General features: G+C 44.0%; 2 protein-coding genes across 4 annotated transcripts in view; one reads left to right on the top strand and one right to left on the bottom strand.

Moving 5' to 3' along the window:
- The window catches only part of LOC119174611 (ATP-dependent DNA/RNA helicase DHX36-like), a 52,783-nt gene that overhangs the window by 14,027 nt on the left and 25,089 nt on the right, over positions 1-13,667 (bottom strand). For 2 of the 3 annotated variants that reach the window (XM_075889552.1, XM_075889550.1), the window contains exons 14-21: positions 13,386-13,503; positions 10,982-11,125; positions 10,391-10,508; positions 5,722-5,824; positions 4,484-4,653; positions 1,671-1,757; positions 1,444-1,521; positions 607-706 (exon numbers count right to left, since the gene is read on the bottom strand). In XM_075889552.1, coding sequence (XP_075745667.1) covers positions 607-706; positions 1,444-1,521; positions 1,671-1,757; positions 4,484-4,653; positions 5,722-5,824; positions 10,391-10,508; positions 10,982-11,125; positions 13,386-13,503 — 918 coding nt within the window. Of the gene's footprint in view, positions 1-606; positions 707-1,443; positions 1,522-1,670; positions 1,758-4,483; positions 4,658-5,721; positions 5,825-10,390; positions 10,509-10,981; positions 11,126-13,385; positions 13,504-13,667 lie in introns of all 3 variants that reach the window. The other variant, XM_075889551.1, reaches the window with a different exon arrangement.
- On the top strand, positions 6,165-8,971 carry LOC119174622 (ankyrin repeat and MYND domain-containing protein 2). Its single transcript, XM_037425611.2, has 2 exons — positions 6,165-7,154; positions 7,909-8,971. Exons 1-2 carry the CDS (start codon positions 6,228-6,230, stop codon positions 8,272-8,274), a joined length of 1,293 nt encoding a protein of 430 aa, XP_037281508.2. The 5' UTR covers positions 6,165-6,227; the 3' UTR covers positions 8,275-8,971.

Here is a 13,667-nt window from a genome sequence, read left to right as displayed (position 1 = left end):
AAGGCTCCTGACAACACGCGAGCCAAATAATATAGCGCAGCACGCAGCCTGGAATTCACAATAACTTGCTTTCTCTACTTTCAACTAATCACGCAATATACCCAAAAATCACACATAGCAAGCCCGTCTATCAGCCATTGGCTGATTTGAATATGGCGCGCTCACTCGTTACAGAGATCACCGCGAGAGGCCGCTACTTGTCCACGCATGCACGGGCAATTACACTGAGAAAGCCGCGCATTCAAAGAAAAAAAAGAAAAGAAAAAAAGGGCTCTAGGTCACGGGGCTCGCATGACGTTTCTTTGTGGCCCTGCCATCTCTTCCTGCTTAGCTTGCAGCACTTTCGCCGGCACAAGAGAAGAGAGAATGCGATTGCAGCGTGTGACAAATCTTTGTAACTCTGCTCGTATTGGACGGTATCTTAAAATTTTTGCGGTGTTGAATTCATGAGGCAATAAGCTCTTCCAGTAAATTCATTCCATTGTTACTTGAAAAAGTGTTTCAGGGCCTCTTTAAAAGGCACCTTCACAGCATTAAGTTTGAGAGGTCATTCAACCCTACCTACACCAAATAAAAAAAAACAATGTGGTTTAATAGTTGACAGACCAGAATTTTGGTTCAACTCTCGGGCCTTGATGTTCTTTGAGTTGATGAAGTTCAGCTCTTGCAGGTACTCGGCAAACTGCTGTCGCATGTTCGAGAGCATCTGAAAAAGAGGACACTCATTATTTTAGACGTTCAACCGAATAAGAGAGAAGCACCAGCACAAGACAGTGTCACATCAAAAAATGAAAACTGAGGTGACACAACAAATACTTTGATCTAACCTATGCACACAGATGTATGTGATGCAACGTCTCCTCCCAAACAAATGCTCCAGCAAACACAATTTTAGAACTTTCCTCTTGAGAAACACAATAATTCATTCCAACCATATTGCAACAACAGACCTTCATATTCATCACTGCTTCGCTTATAAATGCATTTAGTTTCCAATTTCCTTAACACACATAAAACAAGAGTCGAGGTGATGGCTACAACACGCTCACAACACTGTTTAGACCACGAAAGACGGTGGCAGGGGCAAGCTTAGCATTGATGATTTAGTCACAGCGTTTTCTATTCTGTGCAAAGAATAAGCTGCTTTAATGCTGCACGTAGCACCAAGACACATCCTGGAAGTTGGGGAGAGTGGAGTTCTTTATGTTGTATTAGCAGCGAAAAAAAAACGAAGAGAAGAAAGTTAAAACCACAAGCGCTTGCTCACCACTAAAGGCTTTATTGCTTGAACAAAAAAATATATAACAACTAAACTTGACACTTGAAGTTCAGTCTCATATGAACTCTTACATCATTATGCACACAAGTGTACACACTTTTGCAGTATATATGTGCATATGTATACAACAATATTCAAAAGGAATAAAGACCCATGATATTAACCTTGAGCGTGTTCCACGAAAGGAAGTTTTCATAGCAGAACTGATTGCCATTGCGATGCCGTACCGCCTCTTCCCATTGCTGAAATAAAAAAAAGGCAAATAGAAAATAATGTTACAAGTTTGGACATTCGCAGAGGCACCATTTTGCTGTGCTATGCGCATGTTCTTTTCTGTATGCAATAACGAGTACTACAGACATAATGGAGGTATCGCAAGCAAAGTACTCACAGAAAAAACATTGACGAGCATTATGTGGTCACTCTTGCTGTCTCCAGCAAACTGCTTTTTTACTTTATCCACAAGCTTCTCCTTTCCCTGTTGAGGAGACAAAAAAGTTCAATACAGATACATTGTGATGGAAGCGCCGGTGCCACTGATTAAAGGGGTACAGACACAACTTTTCGAGGAAGAGATAACCTGCAGGAATGTTCCCCTGAACATGCGTATGTCATCTGGGAAATATGAACAAAAAATAGAGCTTGCAAGGTATTTTGAAATAAACTTGAAGTTGGCGTGAGCTACTGATTTCATTGCCCTATTGAAACACTCAAAAGGGACCCTTGGGGACCCTCTACTTCCCTAACGTGACCAGCAAGTTATGCCGACGTCATAGCCACCATTTTTCTTAGGTCCTTTTTGCTCCAGCAGACTATTACTCGGCAGCTGGTCGTGAGTCTGTGGTTGCAATGCAATAGTTGAAAGTTTTGTGTTTGATGACATTGCTGTCCCGTTTCCTGCTCGGAAAAAAATTCTTGATGTGAACCGCGCAGAAGTGCATCACAGTTCTGTGTGCTGACATGGTCGCACGCAGCACCCGCTGGGTGGTGATAGTTGCACCCGGTGGTTTGTAGTTTTTGAAACCAAAACTGTAAAAGCTTGTAATTAATCATGTGTTGTGCACTGCAGAAAATAATGAGTCCTGTTATGACTAACAGGCCCCCAGGAACACATTGAGGCAAAAAAAAAACGAGAGGCCAAAATTTTTGTGTCGGTACCCCTTTAAAGCTTAAAGCTGAAACCAACACAATGGCAACAACAATACGACAAAAATGAATGAACCCAAGTTAGTCCACTTGTACTGTATTGTCCATCCTTTGTCAATGAATGTACAAGCTGCTCAGAGCTTGTCACACATGCTCATAGTTTGGCAGGACTGCAGATTTTCGCCTAAGGAACTGGGTCTCGTTTCAAGATGGCGAGTGATGGTCAAGCATGGACGCTTGCGAGCAATGAGAATAATAATTATAGTAAACTGATTTGTGTTTTAATCAGTTTTCTACTGATACACATTTCTTTAAAACAAGACCCGTTAACGTTGAAGCATGGTTCTTTAATTTTGTTTAGCCCCCTACACAAAGGATTTCGAGATGCATACAGAGAAAGAAATGATGCCGCTCTGTGTCAGGTTAAGCAAAATATTTTAAAACATCAAAATGTACACAGCACGTGTCTGCACACATTAAAGTAGCAAAGGGTAAGTACTTGATACAACCAACATCAGTAATGATTTAAAACCAATAAAACGAAATTAAATGACCAAAAAGAAACAGGTGAAATTTTTGCCTCGCAGGTTGGCAGGGATAGCCAAATCTGACATCTTAACCTGTAGTGCCTTCTTTTGACTTATTTTAGTACTTTGATCTTGAAGTTAGGCAGCCACATGAGACGACTTCTCAGGCTCCTAAAGCGCTCTGCACATAAAACAAGCATATTGACATGAGTGGTCGAAGGGAGCATTTTTAAAGACAATAACATGTTGAAGCACTTTGCTCATCGAGCGTTCTCTTAAGAATACTAATTAGATCTGCCACTGGTGCTTCTTTCAGGTGGGAGGTTGGGCTAGTTCATCCCGACATTCCCACTAGATCCGTGCATGTCAATAGTTATAGTCCATTTAACACATGCCTACTGCATTATTGACTTCGTTTGCAGGAATTCAAGATGTCACTCAACAATGGAGCCCGAAAAAGCATGCCCTATCTTTACGTTTCTAAGCAACCGACAAGCACTTTGCAAAAATCTGTAATTTGGCTCTTTTGCAGGAAGATTTTCAATGCGAAAGCTCTTGTCTACAGCTTTTTCTCCCACTAGGTGCACTTGCTTCTCTGCATTCCTACAAAGGAGGGGTCAGCAGCACAAAGTGTTTTAAATAATTACTGCCAGGATTCTTCAATGTAAGCACTATCTTGTAGAGAGAAAGGAAGAAATGACAGAAAGGAAAAGCAGGAATGAGTATAGCATGGAGGAAAGTTTTTGCTGCTCGTCAAAGCTGTTCTTTGGAAAACATGCTTGCTAGCGAATGGGCAGTAACAATTCTGCAAGGTGTCAGCTGGAGGAGTCATGCCCCCCTCAAATCTTGAAAAGCGAAACAGCACATTTTGCCTATGAATGCTGTGTGCTGTACAATGGCACTGAGTGTAAACGAGAAGTCTGAAACACATAGTCTATCCAATTTTCACTAATGGCCCGGGCCACACATGATTGTCGTTGCCCCGTACTATTTTTCTGCATTTTTTTAATGAGCATCTTAATGATGCTAAACAAATGTGACTGGTCTCAAGCGTAATTCCTGGGTGAGGCACTCCATAACTTCACCGTGTGTTGAAATGTAACTGTGAAACAAGAAGCATGTATTTCAGAATCAGTGCCCAGATTTTTTTCATTGTAGAGTCGGATGAGTTCTTCGAATTATGATGCCAAATCCCCTCCAAAAATGACTGACTTACGAAATATGGGAAAGACCAGCTTCCACATGGCAACATCAGCTGGCATTCTGTCCAAACTTTTTCTCTTCCCCCTTCCCTTTCTGTCCCAGTTCAATTTTCCTCAATGCTCTAGCCCTTGCAGGGCTGAATTTTGTGACAGCAGAAGGCCAGCTAAGGTGAGCTTTAGAACCATTGTGTAATTTAATAAAATGTGTGCCCAACCCTGAACTTCAGCCTTACATGTGTAAGCTTAATTCAGAAGGCCAAAATACTGCGTCCTTCACCATCCTGCTCAGCTGAAGTGCACTTGTAGAACAAGGAGAGCCTTTAACTGACCAGTGGCACCATGAAGGCATCCTTGAAGCTCAAGCTAGCGGCCACTGTGAGGATGGGGTCGAGGCAAGAGAAGATGGATGCCATGATGATCATCTTGCCCGTCTGAGGATCCAAGGGCAGCTTGGCCAAGTGGTAGCCCAGAGGAGTCAGTGTTTCATCCTCATTCAAGGCTTTCTGCGCAAGCATCGACATGAGTGCAAGTTATTGACGTTCATTAAATGTGGAGAGAACTTTAAAAAATGACTACTGTAACCGCGAAAAAGCATATAAGCTCTCTTGCTCCCTGTAACGTGAACAACTGGGAGTTCATGAATTATGGATCATGTAAACACCGCCAAACCTAGAGTTGTACAGGCGGAAACACATTTCACTGCTAATGCTCTCACACATAGTGCTTTGCACAACACCTGTGTTGAGTTTTTTGTATTCGTCGTAGCAACTGTTGTTCATGAAATGTTGTCCCCCACAATAGTACACAGGCATACCAGAATAAAAAAAATACATGATGTGACGAAGCAATGGTTTCATTCAATGTTCACCTCTGATGTTTGATAACTTGAAAGCACAATTTATTGTCTTTGTAAAACCATATAAACATACACTCATATGAAAACATGCCATCTTTACACGAACACTATCTGGTGCACACACACTGGATTGTAAGGGGACTGTCTTTCACAAACCTTCAATTTCAGCACATAAATGTGCACTGTACAAGAAACAAAGCTGTTTACACTAAAATCTGTCTCATATATTGCACATACTATCAAGGGACAGGTACAAAGTACACAGTGAGAGGCTTACACCGATGTTTTTGCTTTCTAAACTCGCTCCCTGCTTTACAAAGATGGCACACACAATACTCACAATGCAAAGCACACTTAAGTAATACACATTTTACCATGTACTATAATTCCACTTGCATTTTTGAATTCACTTCCCCATATAAAGAATCGTATTACGCCACTTGGCCCAACCTAACTATTCAAGGTTCATAATTCCCAAGATAGGGAGCATAGGAAGCCAACAAAGGTGCAGAGAGAAAGAGGGAAGGGGAAGCAGTCCCCGAGTCGAAGGAAAAATAAATATCAGCAACACACTTCGTCTTTGTATCACTCACGCGTACCAATAAATGCACACTCTGATATAGTGGAAATGCTGAATGTTTTTAGAGAGATAGTACTTAAAGTAAAAAGGCATATGTAAAAAAACTAAGAAAGTTCATTAAAAATGTATACTTGCCAGTGTAATCAAAAACTGAAGAGAGAGATGCAATGCTTCCGAGGAAGGAGGATTTATTGCCTTTTGTAGGAAAGCTTCGGCACTTCCGAGCTTCAGAATCTGAAATAAATAAATAAATTAATTAGCCATTAAATGCAACAATAGGGACTCTAACATCGCGTTGCACTTCATTTGGCGGGATAAAAACAAAAGACAGAAAGTACAATGAACGGACTGTGAAAGTTGTGCGGCAAAGCCAGCATGCCAGGGGCCACGAGTTTAAGCACGGCCTCCGTGATCGTTACCAAGATTTTTTCACGTCCGTAGCATTTGCTGTAAAGAATCATCATGTTTCATACAATGGCACACACAAATACCACAAAACTGGAAAAAAAAACGGAGGTACAACTATAGTTTGATCCAAGATTAGGGTTGAAGAGAGAAAAAAAACGCCACGATGATGACGATGATTGGCGGCTCTCGCTAGCGCCCCCAAGGGAGCGCAACCAAACGGCATTCCAAAATGGCTCCTCCGACGAAAGGCGAGCTCACCGATGCCGAGAAAGACCTCTACAAAGCGATCCAGGCCGGCGATGTCGCCGAGGCGCGAACGCTGGTGAACCGCGTGCGTATCGACTGCCTCGACGAGCACGGGATGACGCCGCTGCAGCACGCCGCGTACCGCGGCAACCACGACCTGTGCAAGCTGTTCCTCGAGTGCGGAGCCGACGTAAACTCGCACTACCACGACTCCGGCTACACGGCGCTCATGTTCGCGGGCCTGGCCGGTCGAGCAGACGTGGTGAGCCTTCTGCTCGAGCACGGCGCCTCCACGACCGTCGTCAACTCGCTGGGCCGGACGGCGGCGCAGATGGCCGCCTTCGTGAGCAACCACGACGTAGTGGCCATCATCAACAACTTCTTGCCCCGCGAGGAACTGGAATACTACGCGCGGCGCCAGGGACTCGAAAAGGAGCCCAAGCTGCCGGCGTCGCTGGTGGCACCCCTGTACCAGCTCATCGTACGCACAAACATCCACCCCGTTCGAGTCGCTCTCTACTTGCAAGAAAAACGCGAGCTTCTGGATCAGTCGTCCAAGGTGGAGCGCGTGCTGAGCCTGCTCTGCGAGAGGCAGATGAAGACCACCACCGCGGAGCCGAACGAGATGCTCGCGCTCAAGTTCCACCACTTGGCCTTCCTCATCAGGACGTGCTCCAAGTTTGTGCGCGACCGCGCCGCTGGCGGCAGCAGCGCCGAAGGCGACGACAAGGCCGGCAAAAAGGCGCCGTCGGGCCTGCTCGAGCCGCTCATCAAGACGTGGTTGCGCGGTCGAGACGAGGACGACTTCCCCGTGGTCCTGGAAAAGCTGCTGCGCCAGTCCGTGCGCGAGTTCCCCTACCACGAATGCTCCATCCTCCAACAGCTGGTGCACACGCTCTCCGGTGTCGAGGTGAAAAAAAAGTGTTCTCGTTTTATTCAAAGCGGCCACGCGGCCGAATTGTTGCTGGCCGCGTTGGATTAAGCGTAGTTGGCGCGGCCGGTCAGTTTCACTGCAGCCAAGCGCCGATTTCTGCAAAGGCCGGTGCCTCTAGTCGGATGTTGTGAAACCCTCTGTGCTGGTTTCCTTCACTACTACAGTTTTTCCAAACGACAATTTCAGAGTGCCGCTTGAAATCTGTTACTGATATACTATGACACAGTAGCGTTGTGTTCTCTTCTGTGAGTGCCACGATTATGCAAGCCAACAATGCACTCCTGTTAATCATTGTTGCCTCAAATAAGTTATGCCTGCTGCTTTTTCTCTTAGGTCAAACTACCTGGCTGTCCCTTAGGCAGTGTGTGGGCAGGTTTTTTTGTACGAGATCTTGCTGCTAGTGAAAACAGACAAAAAAATACATCAACACAACAGTTTGCCAACACTAATTAGGCCAAGAACAGGTGCTCTTTAAGTATATTGCCACGCGCAGCTTCAGTTGTCACAATCAGGGGGGGGGGGGGGGGGGGGCTGCTTCTTTGACTTTCTCTTTTACTGCATTTTCGTAGTACAATTCAGTAGTGTGTTGACAGCCTCACAGCAGCAGCACAGGTGAAGTGTAGCGGAAGGTTCCTACAGAAAAAGAGCATTCATACACTCCCGTTCAGATTTAGCTCCATCACAACGAAAATGACCAGTGCTAACAATAAATTCTTGCTCTGCTGCCCAGGTTGGCAACGAGCCAAGTGCCATCTCCATTTTGGCCGAGGCCGTGCGTGGCCAGAAGGGTTTCGACCAAGGAGCCTCGTGCACGGCCTGCGGGGAACCGCAGGCCGACAAGCGCTGCTCCGCCTGCAAGTCCGTGCAGTACTGCGGAGCGCCCTGCCAGAAGTTGCACTGGTTCACGCACAAGCGTCACTGTGCTCGTCTGGCCGAGGAATACAAGAAGGCTCTTGCCCAGAAAGAAGCCCAAGAGAAAGAGTCGACGACGGAGGAGCAGACTACCGAGGAATCGTCCAACGGATGCCCCGACGAGTCGGACAACACCCAGTCAACCAGTGAGTGTGCCAGTGGCACACCCATAGAGACTGCTTGAGAAAGACCGACTGTGTTTGTTGAATGAGAGATTTTTGAATGCTGGAGAAAAAGAATGGGAGAAAGCTTGGCACAGGGATGTGCACTGGTTGCAAGTTGCAGAGGCTCGAAATATTCCCCTTGCAATGCACTTGTCAACCGTGGAAAGCCAAACATACCTTTTCGGCCCATGCACGAAATGTACTTAATTTCTTCTGTTCACCTGGGCAGCTGTTCGATTTGCAGCTAGCTCTCACAAAACTTTGCAGTCGTAAATGTTGCAATGTCTTGAATTTGGCTAGCACTACAAGTGAGCTGATCATGTTTTGGAAAACTGAAATTGACTTCGCCTTTTCCGTGGAATTATACTAAATGCCCAATGTAGCTAGTTTATGAATCTGTTGCCATGCCTCTATTTCTAGTTAATTTCAAAATCAACCCTTTTTTCACTACTACTTTCAAAGGCTAGAACACAGAGAAATGCATTGAGCTACTTATCCATTAAAATCGTGCATGGTAGTACGCAGCCAAGCATTGATTTCTGCAAAGGCCAGTGCTTCTAGTCAGATGTGAAGCTTTCTCTAATCATTTCCCAAATCACTACAGTTAAGGTCCACAATTTGAGTGTTGTTTTATTTGTTAGTGATCTACTGTAACATTGAAAGTTTGTGTTCTCTGTCAGAATGTTTTCCACGCTTGCCTAGGCATTATTTAATGAAGCATTAACTACTCAGCACTGTGATTCTGAATAAGTGTCCACCTAAATAAATGTATTTGACTGTTGCTTGAATCATTTTTTTATATGTCTGTCATTCGTTGTCACCCTATGTGACATCACAAACATGTTTCACGCTCTGGTAACCATTAAGGCCATGCATACGCTGCTTAAATCAGCCCTCCTATGCCGCAGTATAATTTTTACATTTCGATATGACCTAGCCAAGAACGTTTCTAAAGTTTACTTTGAAAGGATCATAATGCAAGAGAGTACAAAAATAACTGAAGTTCACAAGTTTCTTTTTCACTTACATGCATGAAACAGCCATGTTAAGAAAAGTTACGAATGCCTTCATGCAATACATGAACAGAAAGTTTTAGGCAGAAGGCAGCACAACTTGAGTGCGAGAAAGCGCCGATTTTGTAATGACTTAAGAAGCTGGTCTTGTTTTTAGCACAAAAATAAAAATTCTTACTTGACAGTGCCAGTAAGTAAACAATTTAAGTAACTAGAGGCCATAATTCTCCTTGAGGCCATGATCCTCTTTTCAATGCATTGCAATAGACCGGTTTCAACCACAATGAGCAAATTAGTTAGTGTGGTAATATACAGATTGCAAACTTCAGATGCAAAATCACATTTCCACAGTGCATCCGGTATTCTAACAACTGATGAAAATCATTGCAGAAACACTAGAGGAAGCCGATTCCCTACCTCACTTATTTTCATTTGTAATGGCTTGACAGAAATGCTGCTAGTTTGACATACCTCTTTCTATGCAAATATAGGTTATGTTGTTATTTCCTCAATGTTGTAACAGGTAGCATGAAACATGACTAAACGTACTTGAATTTCACGACACTTGAAAGTAGCACAGTGTGAGATTTTTCAGAATAACTGCAAGCTTTTATGCCCGTTGAGGATGGTGCATGGTGGCAGGGTTCTTGAATCTACTGATGCATACGCTCAAACTTGAATATAATGAAATATTTGTTATAACAAAGTAAATAGAAACATAGCCTGGTAATGGATATAGTGTTAGAAATATACCTTTATAACAAATTTTCGGTTATAACAACCTTATTTTTGCATAAGATGCAACATTGCCATTATGAGGTTAGAGTATATTTTAAAACTTGCAGAGACTGTACCTCTTGCTTCTCGCACGGAAGAGAATCGCATTCAGCTAGTACAACTGTTTAAAAACACTTGTAGAGGTATTGAAAAGGAACTGAAACGAGTGATGCTTCTGGTTATTCGCTCCTTCCTTGGTTACGGCAGCCTTGCTGATCACAGCAATGGAGCATGTCGCAATGTACTCACGACAGCACGAGTCCTTGGTGACTCGCTTTGAGGAAGTTAATTGCCGTAGTCGGCGATTCTCACCTTTCAGTTTCCAATGCAGTCTTTAAGTCCTCACCTTTATCTTGAGAATGAGTGTCTCCAGTCTGGTCCGGAGCATCTCAGGCAGCTGGTAGGCCTCCAATTGAGACTCTCGCCAGGAAGTGTACAGCCGGTAGCACACGCCTGGCTGCACTCTGGTGCACGAAGAGGATCAAACGTCGGCTCTAGTTTGTCTGAGATATCGTGTTACAGACAAACCCAAATGCATCTCTATACTGAAGTTCCACAAAAAATTGCATGAGATTATGTTAGAAATGTACGTTAGAAAAAAGGTTGTACCAAAGAAAAACTTGCAAGGTCCCTTATGTATTTGCCAAAGAGAAACTCTATGTTTACAAAAGACCAAAAACGTCGGCTCTAGTTTGTCTGAGATATAGTGTTACAGACAAACCCAAATGCATCTCTATACTGAAGTTCCACAAAAAGTTGCATGAGATTATGTTAGACGTGTACGTTAGAAAAAAGGTTGTAACAAAGAAAAACTTGCATGGTCCCTTATGTATTTGCCAAAGAAAAACTCTATGTTTACAAAAGACCAAAAAAAAAAAGGTGGCAGGGCTATGGGATGGACACCTCAACAGGCACTACCAACAGCTACACGCCATACCTCCCAACTCGTCCTTTGCGCTGCTGAGCGTTTGCCCTCGACACCCACTCAGCATTCAAGGTGGCAATGTTTTTGTCCACATCAAAGTTGCTCATCTTGATTTTTCCACAGTCAATCACGTACACAACATCATTGATGGTGATGCTGGAAGAGAAGAGCCCAAAACATGGCTAATTAATTTTTATTTACCCATATGCTTATTGTGATAGAATTTACAATAACATTCTCTCCTCGGTCAGGAGCAAAAGTGAAGATAGAAGAGTAGAAACACAGCAATTAATGAAAACCACACATAATGAAGCCGGGGAAAGTATGGAGGGGTGTAATTTGTGCTGTTCTTTCTAAGTGTATTGTAGTAATTGTAATGTAGATGTGACGAAAGTAAAAGAATGACTTGTCACTAGCTGGGATGGAACCTGCAAACTCCGGATGACACACCAGATGCTATTACTAATAAATCTATGGAGGCCGTTGTCCTCTTGTCCACATAATCAGGTATTTTTATTCTCTTCCGTCATTCCTTCATTCAACACAGTAATTGCGACTTTTATTTGATACTATTACTACTTTTTGTACTAAATGAAAGTCATCAGAACCAAATACTAGAATGATACTGCCAAGCCCCAAAATGTTTGAAACATTCAGTGCCTACTGTATTTACACGATAGTAAGTCGACTCGAATGTAGGTCAACCACCTAAAATCGCATGACAAAAAAAAAAAAGAACACAGGCTCTTTCCATAACAAAAAATTATTTCAAATGTCTTCAAAAAAAAACACAAGGTGGCTTCACGGCAGTGCTTAAAAGCTCCGCAGAAAAGCTAGATTTGCGGGAGTGCACGAGGATTATTTTTAGAAAGACTTCACAACTGAAACTAGTTTTCGATTCTAGCAGATTCTAGCTCGACCCCCAACTTCGGGTAAGGCAAAATGGCTCGACCTAGAATCGTGTAAATACGTAGTGGTAGCTGCACGACGAGCACATTAATATGTGTAATACAATGTCTTACTTATGCAAAATGGTGAACTTGGCAAGTTGGTGTGAATTTCTTTTTGCAAGTCCAACTTGTACCAGACAACAGCCACATGTATTACTATTGAATACCAAACTGAAGCACTCTCATGGTGTAAAACCATTACTGTTGAGTTCCTTGATAAATCCACAGGTTGGTGCAGACAACAAGTTTGAGCATGTGCACACACTAACACTATAGTACTACTAAAGCGAAAAATAATTTTTTCTCAAACACCACAAATAAGAACTACCGTAATTACTCGAATTTAACGCGCACCTTTTTTCCGGTTAAGCGAGTTTATAAATTGTATGCGCGTTAGAATCGAGTACGAACAAAAAAATTACGGTCAATCTATTGCCATCGGCAAATCCAAAATGGCCGCCCCCTACGTGCGTCGGCATGGCGCGTCGGCCATTTCTGCCTATGTGTTTCCCATGTGCGGCACTTCGTACGTGTGCTGAGGAGTTCGTCATCTAGTAGTGCATTAGCATCGACGGCGTGGAAGGGCCGACTCCAAAAACTCGATAGCACCACGATGCCGCTTTTAAAAGAAAAGTTATGGCGTGTGCAGAAACGGACGAAAATCGGGCCGCATCGCGGTCGTTCGGAGTTCCCGAAACGTGCGTGCGGGACCGGCAGAAACAAAAGCAGAAGATTCTCGACAGCAAAGCTTCACGCAAAGGCTTCAGTGGACCACAGCAGGGTCGGTTTCCGCAAATTAAAGAGCTGCTCGGCAAGTATGTGCTTGAGCAGCGAGCGGCACAGCGGCCTGTGACGACAGAACTGCTCCAAGTGCGGGCTATGCAATTAGTCTTGGAAAAAGGTCTAATGCAGAGCCAGTTTAAAGCGAGCAGGTGCTGGCTAACTAACTTTATTTAGAGGAAAGGCTTTTCCCTCCGAAGGGAAACATGCATATGCGAAAAGTTTTGCGGAGGAGTACGATAAAAAGCTTCACAGTTTTCAGAGGTTCTTCCTAAACTTGCGGCGCAACAACGGCTACCTGCTTGGGCAAATCGGGAATGCCCATCAGACGCCTCTTTACTTCGACATGCCTGGCACCACAACCGTCGAGAAGAAGGGCGCGAAGCAAGTTCGCGTGCTGACATCGGTCCACGGTAAAACTACCGTGACGGAAAGCTCTGTTACACGTCAGATGGGCACAAGCTTCGCCCGTACCTCATATTTAAATAGAATACGCTCCCGAAAGGAGTAGTTTTTTCGAGTGGTGTGATCGTGCGGGCCGGCGAGAAAAATGGGTGCGCGTTGCAATTGATGTCTTACGTTTTTTTTTTTTTTTTTCGCGGTGGAAATTGGGTGCGCGTTACAATCGAGGGCGCGGTAGAATCGAGTAAATACGGTAGCTCTGGTAAGAAGAAAAAACTGCAAACCTTGTTTCGGCTATGTTAGTAGCCAGGACAATTTTACGCACTCCAGCAGGAGGCCTATCAAACACTTGTCTCTGGTTGACAGTTGGCATCATAGAGTGCAGGGGAATTATCAGTGAACCTGCCGAAACAGAGATGCATTAGAGTACTGGCTTAGAATGCCAGAGGGAGTGTGAGTGGAGGGGGGTGGGGCAGAGAGATGAAAGCACAATGCAAGATTTAACACTATACCTGGCGACAACCTTCTGCGGCAGCACAGCTAAGGCTACAAACCTATAGCACACA

This window comes from Rhipicephalus microplus, chromosome 3 (assembly GCF_043290135.1).
Source record: "Rhipicephalus microplus isolate Deutch F79 chromosome 3, USDA_Rmic, whole genome shotgun sequence".
In the NCBI taxonomy this organism is placed as follows: Eukaryota; Metazoa; Arthropoda; class Arachnida; order Ixodida; family Ixodidae; genus Rhipicephalus; species Rhipicephalus microplus.
Note: the sequence above shows the minus strand (reverse complement) of the source record. Positions and strands in the feature narration are given on the sequence as shown.

Coding starts and splice junctions, on each gene's coding strand:
- LOC119174622 (XM_037425611.2), top strand. CDS start 6,228: ATGGCTCCTCCGACGAAAGGCGAGCTCACCGATGCCGAGAAAGACCTC. Junction 7,155..7,908: donor ACACGCTCTCCGGTGTCGAG/GTGAAAAAAAAG, acceptor TCTGCTGCCCAG/GTTGGCAACGAGCCAAGTGC.